Source organism: Monopterus albus, unplaced genomic scaffold (genome assembly GCF_001952655.1).
Source record: "Monopterus albus unplaced genomic scaffold, M_albus_1.0 scaffold60.1, whole genome shotgun sequence".
Taxonomy (NCBI): domain Eukaryota; kingdom Metazoa; phylum Chordata; class Actinopteri; order Synbranchiformes; family Synbranchidae; genus Monopterus; species Monopterus albus.
The window spans coordinates 1,126,494-1,151,427 of NW_018127940.1; the positions used below are offsets into that span (position 1 = coordinate 1,126,494).

At 41.2% G+C, this 24,934-nt stretch overlaps 1 protein-coding gene across 3 annotated transcripts in view; it reads right to left on the reverse strand.

The window, feature by feature from the left end:
• The window catches only part of slc35f3b (solute carrier family 35 member F3b), a 39,224-nt gene extending 17,846 nt beyond the window's left edge, over nucleotides 1-21,378 (reverse strand). The window contains exons 1-2 of one of the 3 annotated variants that reach the window (XM_020603174.1): nucleotides 21,266-21,378; nucleotides 20,229-20,443 (exon numbers count right to left, since the gene is read on the reverse strand). In XM_020603174.1, coding sequence (XP_020458830.1) covers nucleotides 20,229-20,443; nucleotides 21,266-21,363 — 313 coding nt within the window. In that variant the 5' untranslated portion in view covers nucleotides 21,364-21,378. Of the gene's footprint in view, nucleotides 1-1,286; nucleotides 1,568-14,554; nucleotides 14,742-20,228; nucleotides 20,444-21,265 lie in introns of those variants that run through there. The other 2 variants (XM_020603175.1, XM_020603173.1) reach the window with 2 other exon arrangements.
• Between the last annotated feature and the right edge of the window lie 3,556 nt (nucleotides 21,379-24,934).

Here is a 24,934-nt window from a genome sequence, read left to right on the forward strand (position 1 = left end):
TCAGGTATTGAAATAATATTTGGACTTGACCTTCACAATAACTGTAAAATCTTTGGTAATTCAGCAGCAGTGATTATCTGGATGTGATTCTGAATGCTTTACAGTGACTGCATATGTATAAAGTATGCAGCACAGTTTAAACAGCTGCAGTCTCTTATTAGTTAACTTGACTGATTCCTGCAGTGTCCATACAAAAATCTTATTTTAGCAGCTGGGCTGCTCATAAATTATGAAGAAGCATGTTCAGATATTTTCACATTAATACTCCCATACAACTACAGCAGACAACATTTCAACATTTCATTTTGTAGCTGACAAAAAAAGGGGGTGAGAAATTTCATTAGCAGTTATGTTTTGTCTCCATTTGACATTTTGTTAAATTTGCTCCAGCTCACCCATCATGCACTGCACAGCAACCATCAACTTTCACTTATGATAATCAATAATCATCAGAATCTATTTCCTGTACTATTTTCATGTTTGGCGTTGCATAAATGTGTATGTCACAAATGCAAGTTTGTATTAAGAGAAATGTTAACCGAAGTTATTTTATTATTTTTCTTTTCGAACAAGGCAGGGGGAGCCAGTATAAGACTGGCCTGTTATAAAGCTCGAAGAGACTGAAGAGCAGTGTGACAGTGCCTCTAACTGCTGACTTCATGTCCCGGCTACTGTGGCGCGATGCTCTGGCATCTTATTAGGTGTGACTACTGAAGCCTGTGGTGGGTGGAGAGTGTGAGGGGAATCCCTGCTGCAATTACAACTTAAGATTCTACCTAAGTGCCAGTAAATTTAGCACACTGCTCTTCAGGGCCGCATGAGTCGCGCTTCTTCCAAAAGAAAATCAATGCGTCAATAACAGTGAATTGGACGATATGGATCCATTTCCAGCTTCATTTTGGTAATTACAGAACAGATAATGCGATTCAATTCCGACTGCATTTGTAGCAGTTCCAGTATAAATTCTGTCTTGGCTGCTGTCCGATGTCATTTGTTTGCATGAATGTTGCATCACAGATTGAGCGTTAAGTTGCGCGCTTGATTGATTCCCGTGTCGTTTCATCTTCCTGACGGGGGGGGCGGGGGTTCTAAAGTTGATCCATGTCTTGAAAAGCCAACAGTGTTTAATGAGATACTGAGTAACCTTTGGAGAAACAATCTGCTGAAATTCTCTCTAACAGAAAGACGCTTCTGCGTTTAGAGCAGCTATTCTGTGAAAGCAACATTAAAGCTTGTCCCAGTTTACAGGGCTGCAGGCGATCTGCATTGATATGAACTCTCCCTACCTTCCACTTTGGTGAGGGTGAGCACCGGACTGTTGCAGGCGGACAGCGGGGCAACCCGTGCGGAGTGTTTCTTCATGATGATGAGCTCGGATGGGCAGAGCTCTAACCCGCTTCGACTACATCCCTGAAGCTGATTTGGTGCAGACACCAGACCTCTTGAGGGGACCCTTGACGTTTCTAGAGCCGGTGTCCTGCTCTCTGTCCCCTCGCATCCATCCAACTCTCTCTTGGTGTTTTTTCCACCTCTGCTGTATCCCCCCACGCAGCTTCCTCCACTTGCCTTCCCTCCCCAGATCTGCCGTATCCAGTGCGTCCTGGCTGGTCTCTCCTCACGTATCATTTGGCAATTGCTGCAATTCGACAACGCCACACATCATCCACCCGTCCGCCTACAGCATCACAAAGGCACGCACTCTAATTGGAGAGGTTTCTAGCGAATTAGTACATAGTGAAACGAATCCCTTTCTTCCTGGTGACCATGAGGGATCCCCACATCAAGGCTCATTGAATGTCCCCAGACATCACTTGAGTATTTATTAGGTTTTAAAGCTCTTTGTCGCGTTTATGTTCGTATATTACTTTTTCAGCTGTATGAACTCCTTTTAAAAAGGGATTTCGTTTACATTAACTTAGCACAGAAATTATGTAAAGAAAAAATACCCCAAATGCTGGGAATGGAATTAAAATGTCTTCTGGAAATAACTTGAAAGGTGGTGTATTTCTTCACATGCAATACTTTGGTGTTTATAGTGCATCAGGGAGGTTGTATGCAGTTGCAGTATAACGTTAAGTTTATGCAGTCAGTGAACTCCTAGGGGGCATTAATTATTTTTGAAAATCCAGTTTTTCTTTCTTTCAGTTTATATTAGTTATAGATCTTGAATATGACGAACAGAAAACCAGTGACACCTGGGGGGGGGGGTTGTTTGGCTACTTGTCAGCCCTGTGATAGACTGGCGACCTGTCCAGGATGTAACCCGCCTCTTGCCCAGTGTCAGTTGGTATTGGCTTCAGCCCCTTTGTTTTGCCTTTGCATGAGAATGTGCTATAAAAATAAAAGTGCCTGTCACAAATTATAGCAGAAGCAAATTTATTATGACATGTAAAATTTATACTGGCAGCAGTAGTGGACATTTTGGCTCAGTGCATCCTTGACAAACATGCATTTACAGTTTCAACAACTGGTTTATATTCTAGAGAGCTTTACAGCCTCTGACTTCTCTGGTCCTCCCAGTCCAAATTGAACTACTACTGTAGGAGTTTTGAAGTAGGCAACAATTTCAGGCTCATCAATGTGGTGAGCACCCTGTGACTTGTCTCTTGGTTCTTTCTATCAACAACCAAAATTGGTTTTGAAAGCTGAAGTGTCAATTCAGCTTCACATCAAGTTTACACTTTTAACCCGAGAGCTGTTCAACACACGGCTAGCCACCTGAAATTGTATCTGACAGTCTGTGTTATTCTACCTTTCACTGAGAAGCCATTATAAAGCAAATACATCAGAGGAAAGCAGATCACTGTCAGTGGTATAAATTAATCTTATCAGTATTGATCAGAGAATCCTTCTGCCTGTTTTAATGCCTTTAATTTGTCACCTGCCTGTCTTTAAAAGGAAAAAAGTTTGATCAATGATTGGTTTATTTCAGACTGACAGTGCCCTCGTCTACGGACACAAGGGGTCGCTGACTGGTTTCATGAGTAGGAAAATGTCATATTCGATGGCCTTCACAGGCACCACATCTCAACCCACTTGAGCACCTATAGGAGATTTTGGACTGACGTGTTAGACAGCATCTCCACTACCGTCATCAGATCAACTGAGGGAACATCTTCTGGAAGAATGTGTTCATTCCTCCAGCAGAGTTCTGAAACTTGTAGAGTCTATGACCAGGAGCACTGAAGCTGTTCTGGTGGCCCAACACCTTACTGAGACACCTGATTTCTCTATTAATTTGTGACCCGTCTGTGTGTATCTGCAAAAGTCACTGTACCTAAAGCAAACTGCAATAAATAATTCACTGCTTAGATTCTACCTAACACTCAAGCAACAATCACCTGCATTGCCTAAGTAGGACAGGGAGCTCTAAAAAAAACTCTGCCCTGATCCATTCTGTACCTCATAAACAAAATCGACTTACTTTCCATTGCTTCACACTTGTTTGCATTTGAAAATGGGAAATGTCAGGAACAGTGGTTATGGATGAAGTGTAAGAAGTCACAGTGACTAAACTACAGGAGCAGCTCAGGATGTTCATTAAACATTTTAAATGTATCCCTTAAGTTATATTGTTGTGTCACAGTGAAAGATTCCACAGCACTTTTTTGTGTCTGTGTGAATCTCTTTTGGGTTCTACAGCTGGGAACCAATATTGCCACTTGTTGTTAGTTTAGTATGTCAAGAAGATGAGGCTCAAGAAAACATCGGAAAGCAAGGAGCTGGAAATAGGTATAGGCAGTGAGATCATTAAAAGCTCCCAGTTAGTGACTCCTAGACTTATCTGCAAACGCAGGAGGAGGATCAAACCAGGCCATGCTCTGAGAAATCTCTAACACATTCATATGCTGCATATGAATAGGGATAAATACGCATGATCAGTAAAGAAGTGTAAAAAGCCAAATCCTTTGAGGTCCCTGCATCATCACAGCCTTTTAAATCTCCATTTCTACACAGAGACTGAAAGAAGTAGATCCGGGATGAGAGGTGACTATTCTTCTGTGTACAGTGGATGTTCTATTGCGCTCCAAAGACAGGCTCGCACTTCTCTTAAAAAGTTTATTCATGGTGAGAAATGAGGAATGCTACAGTGGTGAGAAGGTCAAAATCAACCAAACATGGAAATGCTTCTTATAAAGTTTTTCTGGGGCAAAGTGAATGTAAATATAAAACAATGAAAACTGAGGTGACTATATGAGAGAGAGAGAGAATGTACCAGTGACTCAAATGGCACTGAGTGATGAGTTAATGGTGTCAAGGTGAAATCCTAATGTACCCTGATGAACCGAGTCCAACCTGTGAAGATATTGTGCTGGTGCATTCATGTACTATACAAGTCACCATCATCAAAAACTGGGAAGGTGGCAGCAGCAGCCCACCATCTCTTTCTTACAACCAATGATGGTGCTACAAAGACAGCAAAGCGAGCACCAAAGTGATTAAAGTTTACGAAATGCATGTACCAAATGTAATCACAGTTTATCCAACAGTTGTCAAAACATCTCACAGAAAACCACAACCTCACAGTGGCATTAGAGAAAAATCAGAGGATCAGTGGGATTTTTCCTCTAGGAAACGTGTTGTGCTGTGCACTCTAACGTTCCTCTAGGAAAAGCCCAACTCAGAGGCATTTTACCAAATAAATGAAAACTGATTGGTTGCACTAGAGGAACAGGGGATTACCAATGATAGGAAACATCATCTGTTCTGCAGAACATCAGTACAAATGACTTTGGCTGACAGGCTGACCTTGCTGTCCATAGAGCCATGTTTGTTGGGGGGGAAGTACTATGACGAACAGAAAACCAGTGACACCTAGCAAACCCAGAAATAAAGACATTTTCAGCTCATCATGTAATCAACTTTATAAAAGAGAAACTCCAATTAAGTGGGTGTAATACCAACTTATTCTAAAGATCGAGCCAAAAACTGCACAGCTCTGTCAAGATCTGTGTGTAAATCTGATTCGACCATTTGAAATCTATAAAACTGTGTGGTCTGAAAACCTGTTTTATTAATAAGTGCTTCAGTTGCCAATCAGACTGCACAGGACACTTGACGGTGGAAGACGACTGACTTGGAGTGGTAGTGGTAGAAGGCGTGTGTAAGAGCAAATTATTTCTTGCCGTCTGATCTAAATTAAATTGATAATGCCAATGTGAGGTAAATGTACCTGGCCTAATTTGTGTAAAGCTGCTGTTCAGTACAGACTGTCTGAGCGGTTGTGGTTGTTTATTGACGTTTCCTATCCAATGACACGTGTAATCCTTATTTCAGACAAATCAGCTCCTTGTGCAACACCAACAACACGTAATGTTTACTCAGCTGAAATTAAGGACGCTTAGAGACAGCTGCACTCCTGGTCACAACATCACAAAATCAAAAGTATGTCTAACCCATAAAGTATTTGCAGTAACTCGTGTTTCACAAACCAAATGTCAGATTTATTCACTTAACATTTGTGTTCAAAGCCAGTATAAACAAAGCTCAATCACCAAAGCAGAGACCGACTGAGATGGCTCAACAATTAAATGAACCATCATAAAATTTTCTACAGACATTCTTGGTCCTTGGTTCCTATTGTGCGATTATAATCTTGACATTTTCAGTTTTGATTAAAATGCACCAACAACTAAACTGTTCAAAAAACATTAAGCGCTTGATGATCACAGTACAGTCAGTTAAACTTCAGGGGTATAATGCCGTCCATTTAGGAAGCGCAAGTGATTGTGGATCAGTTTCACCTGCTTCAGTGCAAATGAAAGTGACAACAGGTGCAACAGAGATGCAAAAGCAAGACACTTCCCAGAAAGGGAATGGTTTTGCATGTGGTGGCCACTAACTCTTCCCTTATCCTTCCTGACTGATTCTTCTCAAGTTGTTTGGTTTTGCTAGTGTCCTTGTCACTACTGGTAGCAGCCCATGCTAAAAGTTAACATATAGCTCAGATGAAAAATCTAGTTTGTTTTTAAACCTACTTTCTGCAAACCTTTCCTAGCTCATTAAAATGATCAGACAAAAATCCTGGTTTTGCAGTATAAGCAAAGCAGATGAAGTTATGTACACACAAACTGCTCAGTTCATTTTAATTAATGGTACAGTAATAAAAAGGAATATCAAATACTCACATTGCTCTCTTTTAAATAAACCCATGGGAGGATTTAAATGTTTGCTCCACTGTTCAAGCCTAGGACACTTCTGGCCTCTGCTTAGCATAGAAAACAGGTAGGGAAGCTGTAAAAGTGTAGGGGGGTAGTAAATCACAACATGTTTAAAATAAGTTGTAGCAAAAAAGGTCAATTCAAATTAACTTCCCCTTTCCTCAGGACTTTTATATCTTGAACAGACACGTACAGCTCATCTGTGCACGCAAGTAGCTGTCAAGTACTGCAACCAACAGCCGTCTATTGAATTAATGGCCTTGGCTGTTTCCCCTCGGGGAGCAGAAGGTAGAAAACGCTTGCCCAAACACTCTTCCCATTACAGTTACATTGCAGAGCTACATGTTTTAAGAGTGAATACATTATAATATAGCTGGACAGTTTTCTGTAACCAAGTATCTCCATGTAAAATGATTTTAATGCTTCTTCTGCTAATCATTCCCTTGTCTGGGAAAATCAATACCTCTGTGCATTTCTGCAATACATTTTCGCTGCAGGACAACATCATGATAGAATAAACACCGTTGGTCCAATTTAATTAAAATCTGATGCTGCTGCTGTCCATAGTGATTGGCAGAATAGTCATACCACACGCCCCCACTCACTTCAAACAGCACACAGAGAATTGAAGTTATGGTGAATCCAAGGTTAGCCCTCAGCAGCTTGCAATTTCTCCAAACCCAAGCTGGCCTATTCAAATATCTTGTTTTGTCTGAACAGGCAAAACCCAAACAGATTCAGTTTACACTCTTGGGAAAACCATTAAATCAATTAAAGTGACTAATTGTTCCAGCACTAGATTACATAGAATGTAAATAGTCTTACACAAACAGTCTGACTGGGGACTTGTTGATGAGAAGTGTATGCTGGTCAGAGATCCTCCAAATCAAAATGCAATGTTGTCTAGGGAGAAAACAGGATGAGCTAGACTGGTTGCCAATTTAAACTAATGTAGCACTTCCTCTTAATTACAGCCACAGCCAGTAAAGTCCAGCATCATCTATTAAAGGCTGTCAGGTTGTAATATCTAGTGATAGCCCTTATGATCTCACTCTGCCCTGGTGACCCATGCTTAATCAGGAAGAGTGAGTCACCATTAAATTTACATCCCACTAAATTTACATCCCACTAGAGGAATCTGCCTCCGACATCACGTCCCGCCTTTCCAGTCAAGGTTGCTTTGGAGTCACAACACGGTTGTGTTATTTATAGTTTTATTTGTGGTGCAGACTGGCAGGCAGTCCCAACTGTTTTGGCCCAGTATACAGTCCCGTACACTGTTGAACATCACCTAAGCTGAAACATGAATGAGTCTGACCAGTACATGAAGCAATGTCAAACAAGAGCTGTATAAAATTGAATTTGATATTCTGGCAGGCAAACTGCAAACAGCATCTGCAGAAAAATGGCCCACGTAAGTCCTGCTGTTCTAGGGATCAAACTGGCAAGCTTCTTGTCACAGGTGCCTCTAAACAACATCTTCCTTGTGTTTCTGATGAAAACAACCTGGCACACTTGTTTTGCTTTTCTGTCCAGTTAGGATGCTGGCTCCCTCTGCTGTCACACTATAGTAGGACCATTTTATCTTCAAGCTTTACAAAGGCAGGTAATGTAGCCTGAGTAACTTCAGTTTTAGGACATCTAATTGGTTTCATTTTGCACCTGTGTTCAACTTTACTTTTAATGCATTTCCAACATTCAGAGCTGTGTGACCCTGAAACAGAAATGGTGTCCTTTTTTATTGCGCTAGGCTGCACTTTTCTCACTGTGCTTAACATTATTCAAATTGTTCTCGATTGCTGTAATTATAGAGCAGCATTTCCACAGCATCTCTCTGCCACTTTATATCAGGCTATTACCCGAACCTTTAAAGTGGGGACATGAAGATTAACATTCTACTATAAAACATATGAGAGAACAAACTCCTGTGTGGTACATTGTCCAGTTAGAGTAGGTACTTCTGCCACATATAATTTGATAGACAGACAAAACAAAAGGTTTTTATATACCCTTATAATTTCTATTGTTGCCTTCTCATACTAGTTTAAGAGGCAAAATCATATGGATAAACAACATGAATAAGTCATATACTACAATAAGGACAATAGCCGGACACTGCAGAGTCTCAATTGTACCTGTAGGAGGCACTGTCACCACATATACTCACTGATGAAATTGACAAAGACACAAAGACACCTGCTCTGGGTTTGGATGAAGTATGACCCCCCTCAGCAACCTACTACAGTGCACGCACACACACAGTTTTTATTTTTAAGATTCCTTCTTCACAGTGTGGGGACTAAAGGCTACAGCGAGTCCAGAGTGACATGTAAAAGCACCGAGAACTCCGTCGCCAAACTAGCAACATTATGAAAATAATTTAAACAAGCAACTGATGAACGCTGCTGCAGAAGAGGGCCATATTAGGATCAATAAAGTTTTTAGAGGGGTTTTCCCTTTATTATGAAAGTTTTAAAAGCAATGACAGTTAGCAGTGCTCCAGAGACACCAAATCACATGTAAAACTGCAGGTAGACTGGTCAAAAAAGTATTTAAAAGATGAGGCTGGTGTTTTCTAAATTTTACTGTCAAATCTCATAAAAAGATCCATCTCTGAAAACGTTCTGACTTCCCTATTTGTTTTTATTGAAACCTGTCACAAATAGAACCTGAAGCAATAGGCCACAGGTAGATGAGAGGTGGAAACAGAGCATGTCCAGGCAACCAAAGCCTGACAGGGATAACAGGAGCAATGCCATTCAATATGTGGAGGTCAGAAATCAGAAGGGAAGTCATCCTAAAACAGAGGCTCAGGGGAACAGAGTCCCAAAAAACAGGCAGAATCCAGAACAGGTCAAATATAGGAAGGGGGAAAAAAACACTAAGTGGGAAAGCACAAAAATGAGGAGTAAAATAGACCCAGAGGCTGATTAGAGAAGGGAGAGTTCCAAAGCATAGTCAGGTGACTGGGGACAGGAGGATAGTCCAGAGACATCTGGTGGCTGGAGGGGGCAATGACAGGAATAAAAGCCAAAACACAGGTATGAGATCCTCAAAAACAGATCAATGTGTAAAATAGCTGAGCGCCATAGTTTTAAAATCAAATGTTCTACAAACAGTAGTGACGTGTGCAATGGATGGGACATTTTCAGCAAGGGAGGAATAAGTCATAAGACTTTGGACAAACATAACATTGCCAGTATAATTCTTTACTTTATCGATGGGACCAATCTCAAAAAATCATGACATTATATCCCAAAAACTCAACTCCTAGTGATCACAAGTTCATCCTTGCCACCACAAAGTAATAAGCTTACACTATACAGTATGCTTATACATCAGTGTTTGCAATAGTTGAGTTAATTCAAGTACTTTTCAGGAAGCATTATTCATCTACCCTCTATATCTGATGCTGGCACAGGAATATGTGTGAATATATCTCAGGACGAGGCAGCTTTCATGTACCAGTGTGGTATAGATCATTTCATTTCCAGGCAGTTACCAAACGTTAATTGGCAATGTGAACTTTAACAAGGCCCCACTGCATTTGATACATTTTCCCCCACCGCACTTCAGATGCAGCACTAAAAATCAGGTATGTTACTTCTGATTAAAGGGGTTACAAAAGGAACAAGCAGATATTTAGACTGCTGAAGGGTGCTTCACACATCTGGTCATATGGCATCTCAAACCACTCACCTTTGGTTTGGACACACCCTCACCAACTGCCAGGCCAGTCATGTGGTTTTTCATTAAAGCATCTAAACAACAAATGGAAAGAACTGAGCCTGAGCAGTGACTAGGCCAAGAATCCTGCTACAGGGGACAGAAACAGTGGAGCTGTTGTCACTTTAAAGCCCCTGTAGTTTTTGCCCTGAAACTCTCGACCATTAATGAGTGAGTGAAAATGAAAAACTAAGGCAGCAACTTCTCTTCTCCTTGTTCTAGCTGTGAAACTACATCATATGTGGCAACTACACCTGGAGACAGACTCAGCAGTCCGGCAGCTCGGGGTAATAATAACGTTTTCAGAACATTGCCTATGTAGCCTGTGGTTTTGGTGGCACTGCAGTGACAAGAGTAATTTTTCCTACCTAAAGCAGTAACATGATTGTACAAAAAAAAAAAAAAGAAAAAAATCCCAGCAGTGTTGATACAGTAAATGTTCTGGCCACTAGTGCATCATGTTCAGTGTTACATAGTTGACACACAATGGGGTTAGTACAGCAGGAAGATAACACTTAAGGACAATTTTCAACTTGATTTATCAGAATGTGCTAAATCCTAGTTAATGCAGCTTTAATTCACTCTTCCAGCAGGAACAGCCCGTCTCCCCTGACACTGATAGACCTGTGAACATCCTGCATGCAAATAGAACCAGTAAAATACACCTAAAACCTCAATTATCCAAAGATTTGGTGACACTTTCCTTGAACATAACTGATGCTGGCAGACATAAAAATTGGGCATTGGGCTCACCCTTCGGAGGTAAAATATTCAAAGCTGAGGAATAGGTTGAAACACCAGAGAGAGCAGTTGGCGGCAGCAGCAGTAACAATGTGGAAGTGTTTCTATTGAGGGAGGAATGCTGTGTAAAAAGAGGTTGATTCTGACCTGTATAATTGCTTTATCACCAAGCTTGAGATCTATTTTTTTGTTTTTAAAGTGTTTGGATTGGACACCAGGTCATTTTCAACATGGATCAAACTGGTTTCTGATCAGTAGCACACATCTTTCCATCCGCTACAGCAGCAGGTGTTTGGAGGCCCTTCAAAAGGCCAGGAGCAGGTGTGTGTTGCTAGCAGTGTAAAATGCACACCCTTCCCCCTCCATCTTCACTTCTCAGTCCAACCTCAAACAGTGAGAGCAGCCAGGCAAATAAGTGAGCAGTCAGTGTTGGACAAAAATAGAACTCGATGCCTTTGCATTCCCAAAGCTATAGACACACAGCTTTGCCTTTTGTTATAAGGTTTATGGAAACTTTTTTTTTTTTTTTAAATCAGCTGGTGATGTAATCACCTAAAAACAGTAAATGTATCATTCCAGTCTTTACAGGGAAGTGTCTTCATTATATAGTGTGGTGTAAACCACGCCCTACTCTCCACACAAATTATGTTGAATATTCAGAGGTGCTCTACATTTGAGGGCTGTACAATATTATCTGTGTCAGACTATTTGACCAGTACTGGCCTTTAAAAGCTCTGTGCATGAACAGAATTAAAACTCTTATTTGCAGTACACAATATAACGAACTCAGTGACCTGATACAGACAGTATGCATTTCCCTAACTACACATCCTCTTTCATCATTCATCCATCCATGTTGGATGGAAATACAGCATTGTCAAAACTGCTTATTTTTGGCAGCCACTGGAGTCAAAACACAACTCGTGCATGCCCTCAACATGCACGATGCGATTTTCAGTCTTAAACACACTGATCAGAGTACTGTCCTTAAGGCTATGAAATGACTGTGCATAGCAAGTACACTGGCAAATGCAGATCTATGAATTAGCCTGACTTGAATAAGCATTGTGATTAAGTGATTGTTCTGTACATGTAGTGGGCTGACGGATGTGGACCAATCAGCTCCCTGAGGGGGAGGGGGGGGGGGGGTCGGGGCTCACTGGACCTTCTGCACTCCTCCATTGGCCGTCGGCTCTCATCCATGTCCACAGCTCCCTTAATTGCCTTATTTTCTGGCCTGCGTTGAATACTTTGTAAGCTGGGTGCAGGGGATTAGAGTAATGGCTTGTAGTGACATGCATGGGGAAGACTCACTCCTTTGGCTATCACAGCTTCCACCAACTCACTACAGCCCCGCACAGCCCTCTTGATTTAAGACTTAAAATTTTAAAGCAAAAAACACCACATATTCCCTAGTTCCCTCCAACTATCCTGTCAAGGGTAAGGGGGGGGGCAATCCTAGCTTACATTGGGCAATAGACAGGGTACACCCTGGACAGGGCATCAGTCTGCCACAGGGCTGACAGGTAGACAGACAACCACACACACACACACACACACCTACAGGCAATTTAACATCACCAATCAACCCAAGCTGCACATCGTAGAGGAAGAACATGCAAACATCACACAGAAAGGCCCCAGTCCGCCATGAGGCTAGAACCCAGTACCTGCTTTCTGTGAGGCAGCAGTAACCACTGCACCACTGTGCTGCCCTTACCTTTCAGTTCAATGGCTGGTTTGTTTGCTTTGTTACATGACAGCATGGTTTTTGGACAGTTGAACAAGCAAGTCTCGTCATGGTAGTTTTCAGCATTCACTTACAGTTTATAGACCAAGTAATTAAATGATTAATCAAAAAGAAAAGCCAGCATGAAGATGCAACCCTAAAGTAATTTAAACTGTAAATTTGTTTTTTTAAATATCTTTTGGGCTGACTGGACTGTTGGTCCAAAATAAGTCACCTCATGCTATAAGAAAATGTAACTGCAATTTTTATTTCATTTACTATTTTCTACAGTTAGATGATTAAGCATTTTGAGTGGTGGCTGTTCATTAGAGTATAATGTGATTAGAGTAGAGGTTGAAAAAAAATATGACGAAAATTACTGTTCAGACTTTTAACCTAAAATAATCTATGCTAATATTTTGATATCTTGCTTAAAAATGTATCCCTGACAGTTGGGGGAGCATGAAATATGGTTAAGACATGTTCTGCTCACCACCTTAAATAGTTTTTACTGTACAGTATATTGTTCACTCTTTATGAAACTCTGCAATGAGAAATCAGAGAGATGGTTGGATATGCTTGCTCATGTCTTTTAGTTTCTAAAATTAAATAAATAAAACAGCTTACACCATCAGTTAGTCATATTCCTGCGAGCACAACAGTATCTCTGAGATGTAATGACAGACAGAGACTAGCTATAAAAGCAAATGATCACTTTTCAGAAGCTGGAGTTCATGCAGTGTTCACTACAGAGTAGCTCCTTTTGAACAATTTCAGACAAAAGGAACGAGCTGTCAGACAATTTTTCTCATGCAGCGACACCAATTAGCTGGTCTATCACAGCTTTTATACAGTACAGAGGCAGCATGGAGGTCTCTCTCATCCAGAAACAGATTCACCCAGTTGGTCTTTAGCACTGCTCTTCAGAGCCTAGTCCTCTGGCAGATCAGTTCAGACTCTGTGTGATTTTTGCTGCCTCTCAGGAAGCAACTCACTCTCGTACATGTAGAGTAGTTTGTGTACATCATCAGCATCCTGCCCAAATTGTGAAAGGAACAGTTTGAATCTCGTGACAGTGAATATAAAGCTTCTGAACAGAGAATGTGATCCTCCAATGGTAACACCAAGCACAGCATCATGATGGTTTAATTGTACCCTACCGTTTTCCCCTTGCCTAAGCTACACCATCATACCCCCCAACCACAACCTGTTTCCATATCTATAGATAACGGAAAACACTTGCATCTTCTTCATTTTATCAATGTTAAGCCACCTGAGTGTGATTCATTAGATTCTGATAAGCAAACAGACCAAATGAGACTGTTTATTCTCTGAAAACCATGCATGGCTGCTCTAGTTTCTTTCTCCCTTGCCTTGGACAACAGAAGCCTTCTTCAAATTAATCTCAAGAGTCACATGCTGAGCTCACTTGATTTTTGCTACAGTGGTGTCAAAAATTGCCACATTTCTCTTTGCCATGCCTCCGCCTGCTTTTACCTTGAAACTAACTGAACAAGAAACAAGTAGAGATAAACAAGAGACTGGAATCTTAAGAGATGGCTGCAAATAAAGCCCTTGGGGAAAAAAAAAAAGAGGATCTCTTCTCTCGAGGCAATCAAAATGATAACATAATAATAATAATAATAATAATAATACAGTATGCACAGCAGATACATTTTTAGAATTCTTGCAATTTTCTGCCTTAAATAAACTACTTTAGAAGAGTCCTTTTTGATACAAGTACAGATGCTAATCATAGAAAAAGCAAAGTTGTAATCATCTATCAAAGAACATTGAATGCTTGCCAAAAGTCTTGCTACAACACAGTTTACTGACAGTACAATCAAGCGCAATGTTTCACTTACATGAATTTAAGCATAAAGTGAATATAATCAAACATGACTTATTCTTGATTTGACAAGAGCATCCAGTACCATAAAAGGTTTAGCAGAAAATACAGCAACACTCCTCAGGTATGAACAGCAACCATACCTTGCAGGTTGAAAGCAAGCTCAGAACAAATCACGGCATCTAAGCGAGCTTGAGCAGTTCAATTAAGCACTCGGGTGAGTAAACAAAGATGTTGCATTGGTGACCAGAGAACAAGGATTAGGCAGTGTCAGGAGCAACAACAGACCAATGCATAGTAAGCAGAGTAGCAACAGGAATTGCTTGATTATGGTTTAGAGTACATTACCAGCAAAGCAGAGCATTCAGGCAAAAGCAGAGCAGAATCAGAGTCCAAGGTAGGTATTGTTCAGCAACAAATAGGCAAGACATGCTTAGCAGGCTGACAAAATGGTGAAGCTGGTTAATAGTTTGACCATGAATGCAAGGTGGTGACTGGATGATTACTGCTGAAAAACAGGTGTGTGTAGGAGGAGTGGTCAAGCTGAACCTGGGGATGCAGAATGAGAGTTCTAAGCAGGAAATGCAGGGATTCATGACAGTCACCATTCTACTGAACTCATGAGTTATTTTGTTGATTTGCCGCAATTTGCTGCTGATAAAGTTTGGGCATGTGTTGTTTCATGTGCTGAATTTAAATGGAACTGTGTTCATCTGGCACAAACATGCACTGTGCCGGTTGGGTTTGGTGTGCACCGACAGAGATCATTCATTGCTTTCATTCATCAGTCAATGTAGTCATCACTTCCAGCAACTAAAAACAGTATCCAGCAAACAAACAAATCAAGGCTAAACACAGGACTGAGATATATTGTGCTGTCTTTTGTTTCTTTTTACTGTTCCATGTTTTTCCCCATTTATTTATTACTTAATTTTATTTAACTGCATTTAGAAAAGCCAGACAAATTTCACTGTAATGACAATAAACTCTTTCATTCATTTTACTCGACACAAATACAAGTGTCAAAATTGCAATCTTATGCTTTTTTTGGACCTTTTTTGTTATGTTACATAATGTCTATGTATTTCATTATGTGTTAAAAGCAGAACAATGACACAAAATTATGTTTGAAGTCCAAAAAATTAAGCAAGATTTAACCTAATTAAGTTAATGAAGGCTTGTCTTTGTGTGTCAGCCCTACAACCCACTTACCCTCTCGTTTCAAGATGCCCAAATAAGCCGCCTAATTACTTGCACAGCCACATTTACACTTTGCTCTCACTGTTCTTGAGCACTGCTCTTCTGTGACCAACACAGACAATGGAGTGAATGCTGCATATGGGGTCACAGCAGACCCTGGATTAATTATGCAGAGGTAGGAGTCAACACTTCACAACTTCTAATTAACAGCAGATAAAAGGAGAGAGGAGAAGAAAGGGATGGTGAGAGCACGTGATTTGGCATAAAACTGGCAGGATTTCCATTGCAAGAAGGAGTGAGAATTGTCTTCAGGATAAATTCTGAGAAACACAAGCTGGGGTAACCAGTTGTTTCAGATATTACATAAAGTAAACAGATGCTCTACAAGTTCCTTCATGCTATATACTGAACACTTTGCTTTTAATCAAGCAAAGTGTACCCCTACAGGAAATACAGGGTCTTCTAAGAAATACCCAGCTCTGAATGAAGATGGAATCTTTTGCAAAAAAACTGCTGAACTGGTGGCCTCATTTGCTCCTGTATCTGTCCCCATCTCTCCAGGGTAATCATCACCACTTCGGATGACACTGAGGTCAAAGATGAGCAGCTGAAACAGACAAGACTGAAGGTTTTCAAAGTGGTATACCTGCTGTGCTAATCTAATCCACTCAGTGAAAACAGGACTTCAGAGGCAGATGTGAGATGATCTATGTATGCTTCTCAATTATAGATGTGATGTTACACAACAGAAGCTGTCTCTACTTTAGTAGAGATTGTTTTAAAAAAAAAAAGCCTAAAATGCACTTATTCAGAGAAGCATGGCTTGCACTGCTTGGACAGAATATAAAGCTAGAAACATTCAGCTCAAACAGAGTTTTTGAAACACAGTGGGGAAATTATTTGAGAACTGATTGGAGTCAAATTATTGGAGTGTGGATATACTATACTGGTAACCTTTTGCACCAGTACAGTTACACTTACACTGTTACAAATCATAAACCTGGGACTTATTTTTGTGGACACACTTTCTTTAAGTACCCTTGTTTACTTCAGCTAGTGACTGACTACAATTCCCAGAGTGCCTTTCCCAGCCTTCAAACAACATGCTAAAGTTTGATTATGCTTGAAACAGAGAAAGTGATAAAACAACAGAACTTTCCTGTGTGAGAATAAGTGTCAGACGTGCCCTTAACTCACAATGCAACGTCTGGTGGCTGTACTTCATTCTAGTCTTTGAAGTCTTTTTGTCATTGAAAACACTGGTATGCCTGCCTCACTGATTAACTCTTGAACACTAGCGTATAATAGAGATTCTAAGGGGGGGAACCTTTGTTGTTTGTCTTCAGGAGGAGTTTCAACCAAGCTTGTATGCAAGCTAGATTAAATTGTAAAGAGCTGAGCAAGAGCAAGCATGCGTCTACATAACTACTCCCATGTTTTTCCTCAGCTCCAGCTGAGTAGAAAGGAGTCATTCTCATTTTCACAGTGGGCCCATACCTTGCCCATCCCTTCCAGCGGTCCTGTTACTGCCAGCAGAGAATGTGGATACGCTAGGTACACACTGTGGGCTCTGTCCACCCTGCTCCACTGTTGCATCTCGCCATGCCCAAACACTGAGCTCAAAATAGAATCCAACCTCATTTCATGCCTCATGCCTCTAAATTTGCACCAGAGGGGATGCTACAATTGTGATAGATAGTGTGAGTAAATTCAGAAGTCTGTTTGTCTGACAGATGTTTTACTTCTCAGTGGGACAAACCACAGACCTTTGTTTTAAAGAATGCCATTTTTTTTCCTATGAGGAACAAGCTTTTCTGCCCAATTTTGTCCATAGTCTTAACTCATTCCTACCTGAGCAACTATAGCATTCAAGAATCCATTTTAGCGCAACACTAGAGGCAGCAGGTGGCAACCAGCTCTCCTTTTAGGGTAATAGAAGGTTCCAGGTTCAAGTCCTGGCTGACCTGGGACCTTTCTGTGTGGAGTTTGTATGCTCTCTCTGTGCCTGTGTGGGTTTTCTCTGGGTACTCCAGCTTCCTCCCACAGTCCAAAGACAAGCAGCATAGGTTGATTGGTGACTCTAAATTGCCTGTAGGAGTGAGTGTGGGTGTGTGTGGTTGTTTGTCTACATGTCAGCCCTACGATAGACTCGCGACCTGTCCAGGATGTATCCCGCCTCTTGCCCAGTGTTGTTGGGATTGGCCCCCATCTGACATTGTTTTATTAATCATGGCAGGATATGAGGTTTTATAAGATGGCATTTTGTTTGAATCCCTCGATCTATGGCCATTTTCACATTGGACTATGTTTCTTCTTTCTGGTAATATATGTATGAGGATTTTGATGATATTCAGTGAGAAGAGAAGTGATTGCTGGCATTTTGCCTGTATTTATGTGTTTAGCAATCTACTGCAGAGAGAAAGCTGAGAGATGCCACTTAGATCTGAGAAAAACCAAACAGAATCTGCTGCAGGTACATACTATACAGGCAGCTAAGTGCATGCATACTGTGAATTTGAACCTGCTAAACATAGCCTCCGCGTAACGCTGTGGCATCCTGGGACATGGCGAGAAACATCCAGTGATATCTACCATACGTCAAAACCAAAGGTTTTAACTTTGCTTTGAGTTTGCATGTTACACCACTCAAGGGAATATGACTGACAGACGTGAATGATAAATGAGAAAGGTTTTCATGTTGCGTTTGGCTCTGTTACACATGCTGTTCTGCTCAGAGGGCTATTACAGCATCCTGTGTGTTTGTGATCCCTGCAGCCCCCTATTCAGGGTACTGAGATGATCCCTTAAGTCACACATAAAATCTGAGTTGCACAGTCACCTTTTATCCTCAGTCTCACTCGTGGCTTACTGCTCGCTCTATTTTCCCTCTCACTCTGTTTGCTCCTGTGTCAAAGAGCACATGTGCCTGTTGGAAAGGTTGGTGGTAAATGTGGTAAATGAAGCAAACAGGCGTCTCTTTTCACTCTACTGAGAAGTACTCAGCCTCCCACCTCTCTTAAAATTGACTGCATTTAGTATCAGCCCCCCACTCTCTAGCCATTAGCCATTGCTCTCCATCAGTGGGTCCTGAGTAGTCAGGTTGTATGTGTTGGAGGGGGCGGTGGACCGATTCTGTTTATCACATAACACCACTTGTGTGACTAGCAGGACTTCATTCCCATGAAGCACTGCTGCAGCTAGGTTGGCAGAAAGAACTGGGCGCTGTGTTGATGAGGATCATGACATTTTCTAATTGTGCTTTGGTTTGTTAGAAACAGGAGCTGAGTAAATGTAATATTTCCTGAAAGGCAAACAGGGACATCAATTAACCAAGAAGTGCCACTTCCCTCCCTGATGGCGATGAACACAGAAAAATGTCTGATGTAACAGTGCAACTCATCACGAAATATTCTGTGTGTGATATGATGGCCACGTACTGCCGTAGGGCACATTCACCGTGTAACTCAAATCGTAACTTTTTTTTTTCGGATGAACACTTATTCTCTAAACATCGACAGCTTTTGGAATTAAACCCTCTATTTCTCTCATTTGGTTTGAAGTGTCTGTGCTTTTGGGAACATGGATAAGTGATATGCTCTCACTTAGTTTTAATAAAAATGCGATCACTATAACAAGCAATACTTGTTGTCTGTTCAAAAACAGCAATCATAATTAGGCAATTAAGAGGAAAACAGCAGTTATATATAAAATAGTGAGCTGCTTGAATGAGTTTTAAACGTTTCTTAGTATAAAAGATGTCCTGTGAATTCTGTAAGCCTATGAGTAACCTTACAGCTCTTTGATACTGTAGTTTCTCATATGAAATGTACAAAATTTGATAAAGGTCATCAACCACTCAAATCCTACTGAATGTATTCACATTAGAGCAGCAATAACAAATAAAGATTAACAACTGTTAGGACTGTGATTTGTCCTGACACAGCAAAGCATAACAGAGATCTCAGATGAAGCCACAAAACAAGTGAAGCCAGACTAATCGAAGACATCATTCAGCCACAAGCAGCAGCAGTTACAGCTCAGGCAGTTACTACTGTGCACAAAGAAATGATGCAAACCTTCTGAAGTGATGGAGGGCAAGAAAATAAATGATGAACTGACAGGTTTTCTCTTCAAAGAACCAGCTGCTTCAAGCCACGTTTCTACTGTGACTCCAACCTCAATAAGCTCCAGTGAAGCAAACGTTAGCTCCATTGTCTGCTGCAACCAGGAGCAACAACGATGCTTTAAGCAATTACTTGTCAGAGTGAGGGAGAGCACACATTTAGATTCAGCTTTAAAAATGATGAAGATGGGAAGCAATAAAGTGAATATAATTTACTCACTCTTTTCTTGTTCTGTACAACACTCACACGTCACATGAACGGGCAGCTCTTGTACTGTGCAGTAAATTCAGGTTAATGTAAAGAGGGATGATGAAAGGGCTGAAGAATGTCAAAATACACCTGTAGTTGATAAAACAATGTAGCGGGGTGATTTCTATCATCCTACCAGCTCTTGCAGTAACAACAGCTTAATGTATATTCTCACATGCAGTTATTTATGTTTCCCTTCCTCTAACTGGATCCATCCACATGGATCTGCATCTAAACTTAGTTCAGTCACACCATCAGTCTGCACCCTTAAACTCTCAGTGACTCTTAGCAGCACATTTTATTAAAGCATCAGAACTCTCAAAACTTATCTGAAATCCACTGTGCCAGGTGGGGCTAGGACTAATTGCCTGGTTGTGTGCGCCAATAGTTCACATATAAACATGTGCCACTGCATGGTCTGCATCTCACAGCTCATGTAAACGACTCACTTTTGTAGCTGGCACTCCAAGGCTGATATCCATAATACCCGGTGATCCTCAATATTCGCTCTTCTATAGATGCGCTGTTGATATCCTCAACTGAGCGGGAGGACTTGAGATCCTCTTTAATGGCCTCGTCCACCACCAGGTACTTGAGCTGTCTGAGCTGAGGGCTGATGTCCGAAAGCCTTCTGGGGCTCACCTCGGGCGACTTGCGCATCCCGCTGGTAAGAGAGAACAAGACAAAATGAGGCCGTTTGAGAAAAGGGAAAGGGAGCCTGTATATGATTTGATGTTCGTCTTGACTGAACCATGAAAGCCAGGACTTTATGTTCCACGGGGCCCCTGCAGCGCCTCTCTTGAACACAGAAATCAACATCCTTCACTGGCCCTGCGTCCGCACAGCAACACTGTGAAAGGCACTAAGCGAAAGTGACTGGTCCTGCAACAGCTGTATAGTACTCTCTGTGTGTTTCCCATTATAGGCTTCTAGGAATTTGAAATCAACGAATCTATCATGCATGATGGAGAAGCAACACTTGTGCCACGTTATGCATCAGCACTGCGCCCAGCCTACTCTCTCACATCATTTTATCACAGTTACCCTGTGTGCAGCGGTGAAATTAAGAAACAATCGTTGTATATTGCACCAATAAAACTCTGTGGTATTGTGTATCTGACAAAGAAGCGACCTGACCTGGCAGGCTCTCAGCTTTATGAACCCGCAAAACCGGACTGACTCACTTAAGAGAAAATCGGTGTGTAAAAATTTCCCTTGTGCTGCTATTGTAAATCCTAATCATGCACCTTGTTTTTTTCTTTTTAGAGAATTGTAATCTGACTTCAAACTATTATTAGGCTGTTGTCCTCGGTTAAATTTAAGACATCGATCATATTCACAAAGATTAGTCTCTCTCCAGCTCGCAGTATTTTAAAACCCCTGCCCAGTTTACTTTATCAATGCACCTGAAATCAAGTGCGCAACAGGTGCGGTCTGCTTCCTGTCGCTCGGCTTCAAAGCATTTATAAAAGTTTAAATGTCTTACATCGGCATCAAAGTAGCAGGAGGTCCAAGGTAGCACATACAGTCCCGGTGAGGCCGACCGACCCGGTCCCACACAGTGCCCTCTCTATCACCGTACATTCTCAAGGCCACTATACAAGGCAGCTATTGTAAATATAAATCCTCATCAAGGCTGACTGAAACAAAGTACTATAGTCCTGCTTCCATAAACATATGCCTGGCTACTACAGCACAGCGTCTCCACATTAAGAGGGTGCGCTCTGCTGTGGATGCTGCTGGGTGCTGGAAGCACCGCAACACCGCCATCTACCGGATTCACTAGACTGATCATCATGGACAAATCTGAAATAGAGAGAATAAACTGGACCAGCTGTAATCCTTCTAGAACTGGGGTATCTGAGCAACCATGTCAGAACCTTGACATCTACCAGAGGGCCTCGACCTTTTTATGCAAGGTCATCTAAGTATAGCCTAGAGCACATGAGATTTCCAGTGTATGCTTTGTTATATGGTGAAATATAAATTAGAACTGACCTTGCTGTTCCTCTCCAGCCTCACAAGGAACCCTGGTGGCCCCGAATTTATATAGAATTATAATGACTCATCTCTCTCTTGTATTTGTTCTAAAATGTCTGGAAACATATTTTTCTGTGGCCCTGTAGCTGAAAAACTCCGGTTATCTTCAGTGAAGCTGTCATATGTAGACAAGCACAGCAAGTCTCCTTAGCTCAAGATGAAAAATAAACACATATAACCCTACTTTGAAGTGTGAAGTAGGTGTTTTATTTTTAATATAATTGTGCCATTTATTTGTGGCTCAGAACAGTATTGAGTGTTCTGTGTGCTGAGATTTGTTTTCAAAAGTCTATCTAGCAAAACAATGGATGGAGATGTGAGGAGCACATAAAACTGCACAACTGTCTCATCTGTCAAACAGCAAAGCCCCTGCTTATGTCTTATGTATAGCATACAAGTATATCATAGAAATACTGGCTGCACAAGTTCAAGCTGTTAAAAACATTTCAGAGCAGATGGACCAGCATACCAGCACTGTTTCCCAGCAACTACCACTACAGATGTTGCAACGCTTCATGGGCAAATAGGGGTCCCCTGTGGTCTATTATTCATAGTCTACTTTTCTTAAGGAGCATGCCAGCATTTTAGGATGATGGCAAGGCCCATATTTCAGCTGTCTGGGTGAATAGAGAGACACATTAAATAGCAGAAATGTTGTTTCTGTACAATACCACCAAATCAGAGACAATTACAGGGGAAATGGTTGATTACACCCAATCAGATCTGTGCTTCCAGTAATGGGTTAATTACTGTACGTTCACTCGCGGTGATTATATTGACTTGGAAATTGAAATCAAGTAAAGCATCGTTGTCTCTTGGGCGCACTTGTGTGAATTGTTCAACAAAATATCACATTTTTGTCGTGAAAAAGGCAGCTCATTACTGTCAACAAGATTTATTTTATTTTATTAAAGCTTCCTCAGATTATGTACATTTCATGTGCATTCTGTATTTCTATATAAAGTGTAATAAAATGTTGATAAAATGTATTACTTAGCCATTGCTCTCCATCAGTGGGTCCTGAGTAGTAGTTATTACTTCCTAGATAAACCTAAGTAGTACACATAGTTCCAGCAGTCAGGAAAAGTGGAGGTCTACCTTGCATGAATGGGGTAGTGTTGCCCATACGTCCCAGGTCTGTGGTCCCTTTGCTGCACTGTGCTGTGCTCCTGACCGCAGAGAGCAGCACAAGAACACAACTATATATTTTTTTTAAGAAAGGTGTTGCATCAATCAGTGACAAGCCACACCTCATAAGTCCACACAGTGGAGGGGAAGAGAGGAAAAGGTGCTTACCTGAGCAAGAAAAGTGGAGTCTAGTCATCAATAAGCGGATCAACACTTCCCATTGACAGTGTCAGTATGGAGAGGATCAGGTTCGTCTTGCTTAATGTACCTCTCAAGTTCACAGCTCAGCCAAAGCCAAATCAATTCTCATTGTTCGACCCTCTGCTTTGCCAGAAACTCTACGATGTGGACACCTTATCTGTGACACCCAGCCTATAAATATCAAAACAGCTTGATATAAAGGGATTGCATATTCAAGCGATTCACTGGCAACCAGAACACCATCTTTCACTTCAGCAGGGCTCTAATAGCGATTTAATTCGTGCCCCAAACTACAACACACAGCTCACTCCTTTCTAAATATGGATCAGAGATGAAGTGAGAGCCAAATCTCAAGGCCAAGATTCTGTCCATTAAACGAACAGAGTGAGGATGAAGCAAATGTTTGATTCATGCACCGAATAGAAGACACTGATATTACAGTTTTCTGATGATCAATCCATTTTGATTTAAGAGGCCCGAGGGAACTTTTTCACAGCTGATCATTTGTCTTGTCTCAATAAGAAAAGCACAGGTGGAACTAACAAGATTAACAATGGCTTCATTCAATTACATGTCTCTGTAAGCTGTGACAGTGAGCTTGTTTTCACAGTATAGAATACAGTACCAGATGCAGTTATTACTAATGGTATTAATAACATCTTTGTAGTTCTCTAAATGAGTTTTGACAGAAAGGTTTATTACTTTTGTTGATTAAAAGCACTTCCTAATGTCAAATTTAAACCTTTGCTCTAATCTATTTTATGCACAATACTTTTCTCTGACCTTGTGCTGAAGAGCCCAGTCAAAACAAAAGCCTGCATGTTTGAGACCTTGAGCCATTTTCTCCGTCATTTCTATTATTTCTCTTATCTTCCTGTGTCCAGTTGCATACCATTTAAAAAGTATGATGTAAATCCTCAGTCTTCTCACCATCAATATTTAATTCAACTCTCAGCCTGGAAACAGTGGCAGGCCACTGCTGATTGGCCAGCGCAGGGAGAGAAGTCAGTCTCTGAGCCAGTAAAATAGGTCACATTCCCTACTTCGTACTTAACCACTTTAATGTTTTATGAACATTTTATTTCTCACTGCTAAGGATTTGACTGGTGACTTTTTGCATCTGCATATTCCAAAACAAGGAGCAATTTACTGTTGTAATCCAGAGAGACACATTTATTGCTGTGGTGCTGAAGGAGACATTATCTGTTGAAATGTTATTTCAGCCAGGTAAAAACATAAACCTTTACGGAACTGGTGCCCTGTAGTCCCCAGGGCCAGTGTGAATTCTTTAGGGCATATTTGTTATTTAGCTGTATTACTGTTATCGTTAAGGTTGACACACAGCTGGAGAGTAGCTGTCACAATCCCTATGGAGAAGAGGACCTGCTGATGCTATTATGTGTCAACATGGGATCAGAGGAATGGTTCAGGATACAGTTCTTGTTACCATTGCTAACTCTGAGAGACGAGACAGTCCAAGTAACTTCAAAACAGTGCTGATTTATTCAAAGGATCACAGGTAAAATGAACATTACACGCTCAGGTATCTTGCACCTCCATCCTGCACGCAGGCAGATGTAAGATGAAAGACCCTGACCCCACCAGGCCTATACATTATATCCCCTCGGTTGGGCTAGCCCCATACTACACAGAAACGTCAACCGAGATGTCTCTGTTACCAGCTTCGCAGCTGGTCATAGCAGTAGTCAAAACATGAAGCAAATCAATGTGTGTGTCTGTTTGTGTCTGTTGGTTAAGTGGTGTGTAGCTAAAAACATTCTCACAC